Raw genomic sequence first — 13971 nt, 5'->3', positions numbered from 1 at the left:
GTGTGTGTGTGTGTGTGTATATTGTAGTGATTTTCCTTGTCTTTTCAAGCAGTTACTTAGGCTGATATGGCCTAATCTCCTCTTCTCTAATTTATTTACCACCCCTCCAAGAAGTATTGAATTTAATGAAAATTATATATTATAATATCATTATTACTCGGGCAAAGCATACTTTTATACTTAATTTTATTTGGTTACAGAGCCATAAACAAGAAAATCAGACCCCTCTTGCCAGACCCACCTGTCACATCTTTTCTCTTTCACAAATTGCCAGTAGCTCTCTCTGATGTTTAATACTATATTATTTCTAACCAATGGAAAGCCAAAGTTTTAATCTATCAAATGACATATTATATTACATTTTTTTTAATTTAGAGAATTGTCTATTTCTCTTCCAGTTCAAATGTTATTCCTACAGAAAACGCATCGAGAACTTTAGCTGAATTTTCAAAAGCTTTTATCGCATATTTATAAAGCCAGAAAAATTATGATAGTTATAAGACATTGTCTGCTTTTCATGTGTTATTATTCTGTGTTTTTGGTGCAGTATTTAATTAAATAAAAAAATTTAGTTATGGTAGTACCATTAATATAATAAAAGAAAAATAAAAGTAGGCTTAAGTTTCATCAACAGTCTACAGCAAAGAAAAAGAAGACCCAGGTAAGTACTATATTTCTTGTTTTTCATATGTAAAAATTAGAAACTTGTTAGATTAGGTAAGATAAAGAATGATAATAATAATCATTCATGGGTATGCTCACAAGTAGCTTGTAAGTTATGTAGTTTAATAGGGTAATGTGAGCTATACATTCACTGAGTGATTTACAACTTGTGTGGCAGGATTATTAGTTAGACATGGTTCAAAATGCAATAAAACAATAAAATTAAGTATAAATAGATGTATACTGTTACAAGTTTTAAGCTACTTAGGATAAACAATTGTTGTTTCCTGTTACAATTTGTAATCTTTCCAGAAAGAAAAAAAGGATAATTGAAAATTACTTCGTAATTTTTTATGGTGGTTATGAGGTTGGTCAAACCAACTGACTCTGTATAGAGTCATAGTATAGAAAATACAAATAAAAATATAAAACTTTTCTGGAAAAAATATTTATTTTGGGGGTTTTGGGGATTATACAAATAAATTTTCAGATGACAAAAAGTATTTTTAATGTTAACATGAAAAGCACTTTTCACTTGAAGTAATCAACACTCCTACACCACATGATTAGACCAGTTTTAGTAAAAACACTCAATTAAAAAGTCTGATTTTTTTGTATACAAAAGACTTGATGCTTACTAAAAGCCTGCCAAATTTCATGAAGATACATTAAGTACTTTCATAGTCATAGTGCGTATACTACCATGGTTACAAGTTCATGTAAAATACACAAGCCTGTTGCAATAGGGCTAATAGACTGTCTAATCAAAATTAATGTTTTTAGGTTGGAAATTATTTTTTATTCATGTACACACATACATCCAGTTTTTATATTAATTAGTATGCTGACAGATTTGTAGGTCTTTTTTTCATTTCATTAGCTCTGGCTCCACACCATAGCACGTTAAATCTTGCATCTCCAACCCACAACCTTGGAGGACTGGCACCATCTTCAGCTTATTTCATGGGCCAGAAGTATCAAGAGAATGGAGATACTCTCTCAGACTTTGTGAACTTAGTGTGTCAGGAAACCCAGAGCAGCAGTGGACCATCTCCACAAGTAAGTATGCATGCTCAAACAATGTATGTGAAAATCCAAAACAATAGTAGCCAATCCCTATGGGTAAATGCTTACCTATAACACACCTGTATAAGGAAATCCAGAGCAACAGTAGCTCACCCCTGGGAGTAAATGCTTATCTATAACACATCTGTATAAGGAAATCCAGAGCAACAGTAGCTCATCCCTGGAAGTAAATGCTTGCCTATAACACATCTGTATAAGGAAATCCAGAGCAACAGTAGCTCATCCCTGTGAGTAAATGCTTACTTATAATATATCTTTGTAAGGAAACCCACAGCAACAGTAACTCATCCTTAAGGGTAAATATTTACCTGTAATATATCTGTGTAAGAAAACCCTGGGCAATAGTAGCTCATCTTTAGGAGTAAACACTTGCCTATAATACATCTGTGTAAGAAAACCTAGGACAACAGTAGCTAATCTTTAGGAGTAAATACTTACCTATAATACATCTGTGTAAGGAAACCCAGAGCAACAGTAGCTCATCTTTAGGAGTAAATACTTACCTATAATACATCTGTGTAAGGAAACCCAGAGCAACAGTAGCTCATCTTTAGGAGTAAATACTTACCTATAATATATCTGTGTAGAAAATGCAGAGCAACAGTAGCTTATCCGTAGAGTTAAATACTTACCTATAATTCATTTGTGTAAGGAAACCCAGAGTAATTGTAGCTCATCCCTAGGGGTAAATAGACATGAGAATTTTGTGACAGTTAGTGGAATTCAACCTTTATGTTCATCCTCTGGAGGGTTTCATAATTCATGTGAAATTGAGGTGAAAAAATCAAGAGTGGATGTGTAATAATGTAAATCACAGCTGCTAAGTGATAAGTAGAATATGTGGAACAAATCTGAATGATGTTATTTCCATCTTCCTGGTGTACTATGTTTATGGTTGGCCAAATGTCAGAATATACAACCAACAACAAATGAGTTTAGGTTAAGATAGTTCAGTATCAGTAAAAAATTGGATTGTCTGCCTTATGTGACAGTATCCAACCCTAGACATTTTTTACACTGCAATTGGATGTTTACACTGTTTCAGTAATAGTAGAATAGTTTACATTTGAGATGATAACAGTAGTCTATTCCCATAAGATAAACATTTATCACACAAACAAATCTGTGTAAAGAATACAGAATATAATTACTATGACCTTCTTAAGTAAATGTTTACCTAAAAAACAAATCTATTTAAAGGACACAGAACAGCATTGCTGTGACCTTCTTAACTAAATGTTTGCATAACAAACAAATCTTTGTAGAGAACACAGAACAGCTTTGCTGTGGCTTTCTTAACTCTCTCAATATAGGATCAGTCAATTGGACTGACCACGTGACCTCTTTGTACTGATTTAAACTCTTTATAGATTTGATACTACTAACTTTTAATATAGTGTGTATATCTTCACAAAATTTGGCAGTCTTTCAGTAAAAATTAAAAGTCTTTCACGTACAAAAAAAATCAAATTTTTTAGTGAAGTATTTTTAATAAACTAAAAATAGATTTGTCTGTGAATATATCAAGTATTTGTTTTGAATAGTCCATGTCCAAAGTAATTTTCATGTTAAGATTAAAAATACTTTTCTTCATCTCAAATTTCATTTGTGTACTCTCTAAAACCTCCTAAATACATTTCAAATGTTTTTCAGGAAAAACTTTATATTTTATCTGTTATTTTCTCTACTGTAACTCTATACAAGGTTGGTCAATTTGACCAACCTTGTAACCACCAAAAAAAGAAAAAAAATCAAAATAAATCTTAATTACCCTCTTTTTCTTTCTAGAATGACTTCAAATGTAACATGAAACTACATTCATTTATCCTTAGTAGCTTTAAACTCGTAACATTATACATCTATTAAAATTATATTTTATTGTTTTATTGCTCTTTGAACCATATCTAACTACTATTCCCGTCATTATAAGTTGTAAATCGTCTGGGGAATGTGCAGCTCATGTTACGCTATCAAATTTAAAATTACCCATGAACTGCTCTGAGCTCCTTGCTTGCATGCCTCGTGAAATATTTATATTATTTTATTTTTATTATTGTTTTACCCAATCTAACCTTAACTAACCTAAAGAGATCCTTATTTTTACATTTTAGTTACTTTTATAATAATGAAGAAACATGAAAAACAAGAAATATGGTACTTACCCCTATCTCCTTTTTTTTTTGCTGTTGTCTGTCGATGACTCTTAGCCCTACTTTTTTTATACTAATGGTAGTAATGCACAAAATTGTTATTTAATTAAATAATACACCAAGAACATAGAATAATAACATGTAAAAAGCAGACAATTTTTTCTAACTATCGCACTTTTCTGGCTTTCTAACTATGCGACAAGAGTTGTTACAAATTCATCCAAGCTAGTCATTATCTTTCCCATGAGAATGAACCTCAAAAGAGAAATTGACAATTCTCTGTTCAGAACACAATGTAATATAATATGTCATTTGATAGATGAAAACCTTGGCTTTCTATTGGTTATAGATAATACAGAATTAAACGTATGAGAGAACTATTAAAAAAATCCTGAAAGAGAGGATGTGACAGATAGGTTTGGCAAGAGGGGTCTGATTTTCTATTTGATGGCTCTGTAACCAAACAAAATTGAAAGCTATAGAAATTATGGTTGGTCTGAGCAATGGCAATTTTATAATGAGTAATTTACGTTGAATTTCGTACTTAATGGAGGGATGGTTAATAAAAAGGAGAAGATCGGATACCTACATAACATTTCACCTTTCTCATACTAGGGGAAATTCAAGTATTTTTTTTAAATATTACCTTATAAAATTAGAACTTATATACTATTAAGATATGGATTATTAGCTGTGATTTTATGATATACTAATTGGTATAACAAACGAAAAGTAGTCTAATAAAATTTTGAATGTAATCCACTAAAACCTTGTGAGGTGCAGTAAATGATACCCGGGTAGATAGGGTTAAGTAAATGTTTACCTAACAAACAAATCTGTGTAAAAAAATCAGAACAGTATTGCTGTGACATTCTTAAGTAAATGTTTACCTAACAAGTACATCCAATCCGTGTAAAGAACCAGAGGAGTATTGCTGTGTCATGGAGTAAATGAGTAGGCTATCTCTACAGGTAAATGTTTACATACAAGCTAGTCTGTAAAAGGAAACTCAGAATAACAGTGATTAAGTGTTTAGAGTAATGTTTCTTTTAAGCACCTCTGAATAGAAACTGAAAATAATGTCCAATTGTCACAACTAATTTTTACAACAATAGCTTTGTATTAATTAACCTTGTTTTTTTCCTGTTTTTTTTAACAATAACCTATTACAACAGATAAATGTTTATGTACAAGTTAATCTATGAAAAAATCCTAGGAAAATTTTTAGCTCTTTCTTACAGGAAATTATTTAATTACAAGCAAGTTTATGTTTGGAAACCCAAAGTGCAAGTGGCCCTAGCCCATTTCTGTTGCTAAATATTTATGTGCAACTAAATGTTTACCTACAAGCAACTCTGTTTTTAAAAAACTTGTTACAACAATATGTCATTCTCACACATGATGATTGACCTGCAAGTAATTCTATGTTTATAAATCTGGTTCAGTAGTATTCCATTCCCATTGGGAAGTGCTTTGGAGTCATTGTTAGAAACCCACAATAGAAATAAAATATTGTCACATTTAATAGGTTACCCACAAAGGACTTGTGTAAGAAAACTGTTGTTATCGATGAACAAATTTGTGCAAGAAATCCTGTAACAGTGGAATCTCATTATTACTTCCGAACAAATCTATGTAAAGAAACCTGGAACAGCAGGGTTCCATTATTACTTAGGTACAAATCTATGTAAAAAAAACCTATAACAGCAGGGTTCCATGATTACTTAGGTACAAATCTATGTAATGAAACCTGGAACAGTAGGGTTCCATTATTACTTAGGTTCAAATCTATGTAAAGAAATCTGGAACAGCAGGGTTCCATTATTACTTACATACAAACCTATGTAAAGAAACCTGGAACAGTATAATTCTATTATTACTTAGGTTCAAATCTATGTAATGAAACCTGGAACAGCAGGGTTCCATTATTACTTAGGTTCAAATCTATGTAATGAAACCTGGAACAGCAGGGTTCCATTATTACTTACGTACAAATCTATGTAAAGAAACTTGGAACAGCAGGGTTCCATTATTACTTACGTACAAATCTATGTAAAGAAACTTGGAACAGCAGGGTTCCATTATTACTTATGTACAAATCAATGTAAAGAAACCTGGAACAGCAGGGTTCCATTTTTACTTACATACAAATCTATGTAAAGAAACCTGGAACAGCAGGGTTCCATTATTACTTACGTACAAATCATTGTAAAGAAACCTGGAACAGTATAATTCTATTATTACTTACAGACTAATCGGTATAAAGAAACCTCGAACAAAGAGTTTCACTTTTACCTCCAAAGAAATCTGCTTCATGAAACTGGTGTGGTATTTTCAGGGAGACTAATTTCTCCATAGGGTGATCTGGCAAGCTCTGCAAAATAACAGGAGACTTCATCAGGGAATATATCGTGGAGCAAATCTGAATTATGTGACTGAGTTTATGGATAAAAGAGAATGGACACAATATGATACACAATGAAACTATATTTATTTATTAGAAAATAAATGTGAAGCCCAACCTGTCGTTTGATTTACCATTTGTCTTTGAGTTATAATGGTTTTAGGGAATCCTTCCTCTCTTCACTAACCCTGGACATGTGTGAATGTCTTTAACTCATCATAGTGAGTCTATATTTGTTTTGAATTTCAAGAATATGCAGCAGTGATGCTATAAATTTATTTTTACAAATTATTCAGCTGAAAATCTGTTCAACTATATTGTTACAGGCAGGTCCATTGGGCATAGAGAATGATTTACAGTTCAACAATACATACAATGACTGAACTTTCTTAGCACATCTTCATGAAATTGGTATGATTTTGTTAAATATTACAAGTATTTTGTACACAAAGAACAAGATTATATTAATTAAGTATTTTTACTAAAAATTCATTTATTTATTGTAGTTATTTGCACTCAGACTGAACAGTTAGTGCAAGGTGATTTTCATGTTAATTATATAGATATTTTTTCATCTTACAGTTTTCAGGTTTTATTTGCATAATCTCTAGAATCTCCTAAATAAATATTAAACATTTTTTTTTTCATTGTTTATTGTTAATGTTTTTTCTTTTCTTGCTCTTTAGGTCAGTGGGCATTTGCAGGCAATATTACTGTATCATCAGTAGAGTTACTTTAAGCCTTGTGAACTGAGGCAAAATTTGTGTTATATCAAAAAGTTATTAAACCTTTCAAATATTCATATTAAAACTTAAGTAACATGTAATTGATTAAAATATAAAAGTAAAACCTACATACAATTTAACTGTAACTAATATCTAACTAGGTGAGCAACAATGCTGTGTTCTAGTAAAAATGAAAATGACAACAGTGCTAAGAATTGTTTGACATACTTGGCAATAAATACTGTTTGCCAATTTTAAAATAACCATTGGCAGAATGTAGTTTAAAATGAACTCTTTCTGTTGTTTATAAACATGTACATCAAATAAGTATATGTGTCTTGTGAATCTCAAGTAGAACCTCAATTAATGGGCACCTTGAAACAAAGTGCACTGCACTATTAAGGGCAGACCTTTTCACCCTCTTTCTTATTTCTGCTATTTGTAACCAAAATAAATCTTTCAATAATAGGCATCTTGATCGATATTATGATTAAATGCAGTGTTTTTAGTCTTGTTTTTTATACAGGCACTCAGTATAGCAGGCGGTTATCTTTGTATACCTGTTTGGGTATAGTGTTGAATTCCACACATCCAACCAGAAGGATGACCAATATTCAAACATTTTTATTGGATAGGCTCCAAACTATATACTCTAATAAATGTTTTCACAAATTCAAAGTGCAACCTTATTACTCTGGGGAATTTTCATTGTAAACACTGTAGGATGCATAAGCTGATAAATTCCACATTGTGTTCTTGGAGCAGGGGTCAAGTTCGCTTATTTCTGTGTGCATGCTTTGTTGCTCCTGAGAGTATCATATTATGGTGTTGCGCAAACAGTCTAATGATGCAAGCAGTGATTTGTTGCATTTTCAGTGGATTTCTACTTTTGTTGTTGAGAGTAAAATAAATATGAAATGTTTAACAGTTCAAACTCTGAAGAGAAGTACTTTGAAACTTTGTGACTAATAATAAAGAAAAAAGGGCACAGCTAATCTACCCCTTGAGACCTCCTGTTGACAACACTCCATGTCATGGCAACAGCAACTCGCAAACACCCGTGTCCTTGTACACTAAACAAAATGGGGACCTTAAAATTCAGAAATTTAGTAGGTTAATCTGGAATCCAACTTTGGGTGGCTCATTTTTGATATTAAGGGAACCTTGCTATAAAGGGTATTTGGATGCAGTTGGAAGAATGGCCTTAATGTCAAGGTTCTACTATATAGAAGGTGGACATGGATTCTTTGCAATAAACAGTGCAATCAACCTAGTTTGTGTCGAAACATAGGAGTATTAGTACGTGTAGAATTATTCAAGCTACAGAGACCAAAAATTATATTTTGTGAACTCTCGTCTGTCACAACAACAAAACTGAAGTTTAAGAATTTTTTTTATAAGTTTATTTTGAAATAAAGGAACTAAAACTTAGATAATATAAAACTTTGAATTATGATGTACATTATTATGCTAATTTCGTTGACATACATTGATAGTAAAGTTGTTTAATTAAATTTTGAATGAAACCCCGTAAAACCTCTTGACATGCACAGAAAAGTATACAAAATACATCCTAGGGACCTACTTGTAACCAGAGGATTAAAGTACTGAAAAATAACATCTCAAGACACAATACATAATATACACTCTACCACTATATGAAGCATAGTCTGGATCTTTCAATTTGCCCATGTGCAGGGTTACTGATGAGGGGCGTAATTCCTTGAAACCTTTATTACTCAATTACAAGTGTTAAATTGATTATAGATTGGGCTTTACATTTATTTCTTAGTATTTTAAATAGCTTATCTACTGAATTATGTACAAGAATAAAATAGTAGCATCAGTGCTACATATTCTTGAAATTGTATACAAATATAGGATCACTATAGTGAGTAAAAGACATCTCAAAACATCATACAATCTTTATTTATACTTAAAAACAACCAAAGTATGTTTAATGGCCAAGAGAAAGTCCCTTTGCTGGAGAGAGAGGGTCCACTGAATATTTTAAAATGTAGCAATCTAGAATGTTGTGAATATGAAATTTGTTAGAGATTAAGGAAACATAGTGTTATATACATGAAACAACAATGTAGTTTCCTTGGAGCACATGTATTATCCATGATTGCTGGTCATTCCTATTTAGACATAACGGAGATTATACCTGTCCTTCCAGTGAAAAAAGTCATTGTCTACCTTCACACATAGTACTTACAACTGTGCAGGAACCTTTCCCATGGGAAGACAAAAGTGATACCTCAGGTGAATGACTCAGAACAACAGGTAGCAGTAGGGAAAAAAATTTAGCAACTTTCTTGGCTGGTGTTCCATGCTAAAACTGCATACATCTGAATAAATGAAAATTTTGAAAACAATTTCTGTATGAGAAAAATAGGGTAGCAAACACACGGTGTATTTACTTACCACACTATGAAACCAACTTTCTGTATAAAGTATTTTTTCAAAAGCAAGTCTGTGTCAGAAACAGAAGGGAGCACTGGCTTATCTCTGTACGTTTTTTTCACGCAAAAAACTATATGAGAGAATTTTATATATGACTTCTTCTTTTTTCTGATCTCATTTTCCAGCTGTATTTTTTTATATCATCCATGGTATGCTATACTGACTTTAAGATATGAAAAGTACTATAACTGTTGTGTTAACTGTGTGCATGAGTGATGTATGTATTGTGAAGGACACCTTGAATTATGAGGATATTCCCAACCTTAAAATTAAGGAAAACAAATAATAATAAAAAACTTGGTTTCACAATTATGTGTGTGTGTGTGTTTTTTTATTCCTAACCTCAGAAAGTTACAACTTCCCTATTTTTCATGTTTTTTGGAACTGTCATCAAACTGTTGTGACAAGTGTCCTGATTGAGGTCATATTTTTATATATTTAATGAGAATGAAGTGGAGTTTCCAGGAAAGAGGAAAAAATTCCTGACAAATGGTTAAAATGGAGGGCATTAAGAACTTAAATCTGAGTAATAATTCATTCCCATTTGTATACATGTTTGTGTTTTTAACATATATTTAATAATGATATCTGTCATTTGTGCTTCCAGTCCACAGCTGACCATGAGAGTAGAAGCCCCTCCAAGCTTCACTTCTATACCAGTGCTATGTTACCTCCTCCACCCCCAGCCCCAATGGCCAGACCAGTTGCCATCATTAGATGTACAGGTAAAACATCTCAAATAAAAGTTCCATTATGATGATTGTGTATAAATGAAAGTTCAGTGTTACTGCTTAGAGATTAAAGTTATTGAAAGAATCTAAATAGAATCAACTATAGTCAAACATGATAACACCATATACCTGTATCTTCCATGAAATACAACACACACACACACACAGGTATAAAGTGCTTAAGTAGGAAAGCTCTTTAGGCTAAAATGTTTTGATTACACCACCACTCCCAGTTTGCCCCTGAAGAAGAAAGGTCCACCTTTCGAAAGGGCTCGGGTTATAAGGTTTTTATACATTTTTATCAAGACTTCTTGAACTTGCTTGTTTTTCTAACGTCATGAGGGTGTATATGCATTTCTTGTAAGTCTTTGAAATTGAAAATGGAATTTCAAGGGCTTGAAAAGGAGCCTTTTTTTTGCAAAAGTACTTGAAAATATTATAATAGCAGAATATATTGATATATCTAACTTTAATGCATGTTGTGGAGATGAGCACAATAAATAATCTTTCCCTTCTCTTTTTAGTCTATGTTCATATGTTGAACAAATAAATAGGAATTTTATAAAAATTTCAATGGAATGTGATTGATTTTGATGTAGATTTTAGCTTCTAAAAAAGTGCTTGAAAAACATTGAGAGTGCTTGAAAGTTATCTGAGCAATTCCGTATGAACCATGACATACATACATACATAAAGCGTGTTCTTTTTCATTAAATCCTCATGTACAGATTTTTCATGAAGGTGTGATAAGTATTTTTACATTAGAAACAAAGTTCTACATTGCATAATAAGTTTATGAAGTTTTTATTATTATTATCATTAATATCAGATTTGAGTCCAACCACTCCAAGCCCACCTGCTACATCTACTGGTAGAAGTTGTGTTACACCAGATCCTGAAGCTCCAGGACCCAGTAATACAGAAGATAGAGACAATAGAGAACAGGTGTCACCACCACCAACAACATCAGTGGGTAAGTTTTTCCTGTTATACTTGTGCTCTAAACTATTTACAAGATCCAATCAAATAAACATGTTCAGACAGGAAGCAGACAGGAAGGAGGGTGTTACTGATATTCCTTGATTTTTTTTTATCCTTACATTGTGGAAGTACTTAACCAAATTCAATGAAGTAGTCAATAGCATTTAGTTTTTATTTAAAAATATTGTATACATTGATTTAGTATTTCTATAATTTTTTAGGTTGTGAAAGATCCAAAATTTTTTTTCTGAGACACACACTGATGAAACAAAAATACTTTCTTTTGTCTTGCAACTATAAGTCATTTAAAAAACAACAACAACTAGGACCTCACTTTTCAAGCAATGTAACCATTAGTTTTGTCAGTCTATGTTATGAAATATTTTTTGCTAACACTTTTGTTGACTGAGATCAATTTATACCTAATAGGTATTGTTTCTTTTCAATAAATAAGTTTTTTACATGTGTACATTGCTTAAATACAATAATATTCAATAGAAAGGGTTTGTACACACCTGAAGAAACTTAGTCCTTACACCCAACCTATCTTCTGAAGATTTATTCAAGTATACAACGGGAATGCGGAGACAAGTGTGTGTGTGTATGTATGTATAAAAAAATTAAAATGCACAATTTTTTATTACTGATGTGTAGGAAATTTGAAAGATTATAAAGCACATTTTAAGTTTACTCCATAATTCTTAATATTCTTCAGTTTTTAGTCTTCTACAAATTTCTAACAGTTTTGTTGAAGTAGTATATTGAATATGACATTTTGTTTTCTTCAACTGTAAACAGTGGGACTGTCCTCTAATTCCCAAGATTCATCTCCTGTGAACCGATCTGTGATGAGCAGCCCTTTTACTACATTAGCAAGACCAGAACACAGCTTTGCTCATATTCATCCTCAGCCTCAAGTATGTAAAATCCATTCACAAGGCTGTAATGTAAGCAAAGGATAACATATGAAGAATTCTTGACTCTTTCTTAGTTGTTTTATAGCATTCCTTCATTGTACAAAAGTGAAATGGAAGTGACATGATAAAAATCTTTGTGACTCAATCATCCATTATTGTTGAATAACAATGTAAAAAGGTTAATGATGATTTGTGTAGCAGAAGCATCTGACAATATAGTACCAATTTTATATATTTACTACATGTGCTGCATAGCTACAGTACAATCCAATGGCAAGTCACATATTTTTGCATTTTCAATTTGTAAAAAATCCTGGACATCCATAAGAATTCCCCTTCCCCCTCCAAGAAAAAAAAAGGAAAAAAAAATAAATCTCAAACAGCACTGCTGCTTGTTCAGTACTATGAGTACTGTTTTGTTTTTGTTTTCCTTATAGTTTGGAAAAACCTTCAACAACTGACACTAAATGTCTAAATTAGCATGAGCTAGCCCAGTGTTTTCCAAACTTTTGTCATCCACTCCCCTCTTTAATAAATATAGTTTCTTGCATGCCCCTCTTTTTTTAAACTAGTGAAAAGGTGAGTTAAGTGATGAGATGTAATACACAGATACACTTTAAAAGGCTATATGCATAGTAATTATTTTCCTTAATAAAGAATATATCAAAATGCTTAATTCTGCACTATTGCACAATTGACTCTACCCTAATCACTCATGCCCCCCCCCCAAGAGATCATTTTTGCTCCGGGGGGGGGACACCCCATACTTTGGGAAATGCTGGGTTAGTTTATTATAACTTATAATCATTAACATTGAAGTGCAGCAGTCATTTAAAAATGAGTCAAAAGTATCAGACAATTTAGGCATCAACATTGAAATGTAATGATAATTTGGACCAACAGCCAAGTGTATCAGACAATTCAGGCATCAACATTGAAATGTAATGATAATTTGGACCATCAGCCAAGTGTATCAGAGAATTCAGGCATCAACATTGAAATGTAGTGATAATTTGGACCATCAGCCAAGTGTATCAGAGAATTCAGGCATCAACATTGAAATGTAGTGATAATTTGGACCATCGGCCAAGTGTATCGAAGAATTCAGGCATCAACATTGAAATGTAGTGATAATTTGGACCATCAGCCAAATGTATCAGAGAATTCAGGCATCAACATTGAAATGTAGTGATAATTTGGACCATCGGCCAAGTGTACTGGACAATTCAGGCATCAGCATTGAAGTGTAGTGAGAATTTGGACCACCAGCCAAGTTTATTCGTGAACAAGATTTGACTTACTGTTATAAACTATGTACAAAACATTAATTTCACCTATAAGTAAAATGTTCTATGTTACACTATCATTATCTAAGAATGTGATTATATAAACCCTGTGTAATTTATATCTACCATAAACTAATTACATTTTCCATGTCAACAATAAATTGGTAAATTGAAACAGCTAAGTCAGGCCTCTCAACCCTAAAATTTACACAGTTTATTGCAGAATGAAAAAGGAAAAAATGTGGTGAAATTTTAACTTATTGATTTAATTACTTTTCAGCTGTTCTCTTATCCAAGCATCAGTCCAGTTAGTGGGGTCATCAGTCCCACAAATTTCATCATGTTTACATCTCCAGTGACCACACCCCGTAGCACTCCACGGACCACTCCAGTACCTCGATGGAATAATTCATTTATAGCATTAGACGATAATATGGATTACAACATGATCACAGGTTTGATGCCCGGAACAAATCCTGAGGCTGATCCTCCACACATTATTGGTGCTGAAGGTGGGTTAGTTGTGCTGTTAATGAAGCATTAATGGTTATATATATATATA

At 32.3% G+C, this 13971-nt stretch overlaps 1 protein-coding gene across 6 annotated transcripts in view; it reads left to right on the top strand.

Moving 5' to 3' along the window:
- The window catches only part of LOC106470549 (nuclear factor 1 X-type-like), a 64990-nt gene that overhangs the window by 43244 nt on the left and 7775 nt on the right, over nt 1-13971 (top strand). For all 6 annotated transcript variants that reach the window (XM_022399157.1, XM_013931110.2, XM_013931111.2 and 3 more), the window contains 5 exons: nt 1544-1722; nt 10102-10219; nt 11055-11198; nt 12005-12123; nt 13690-13921. In XM_022399157.1, the coding sequence (XP_022254865.1) occupies nt 1544-1722; nt 10102-10219; nt 11055-11198; nt 12005-12123; nt 13690-13921 (792 nt within the window). The remainder of the gene's footprint in view (nt 1-1543; nt 1723-10101; nt 10220-11054; nt 11199-12004; nt 12124-13689; nt 13922-13971) is intronic.

This window comes from Limulus polyphemus, unplaced genomic scaffold (genome assembly GCF_000517525.1).
Source record: "Limulus polyphemus unplaced genomic scaffold, Limulus_polyphemus-2.1.2 Scaffold4079, whole genome shotgun sequence".
NCBI lineage: Eukaryota > Metazoa > Arthropoda > Merostomata > Xiphosura > Limulidae > Limulus > Limulus polyphemus.
The sequence above is the reverse complement of the archived record's forward strand: the minus strand, read 5'-3'. Positions and strand labels throughout refer to the sequence as shown.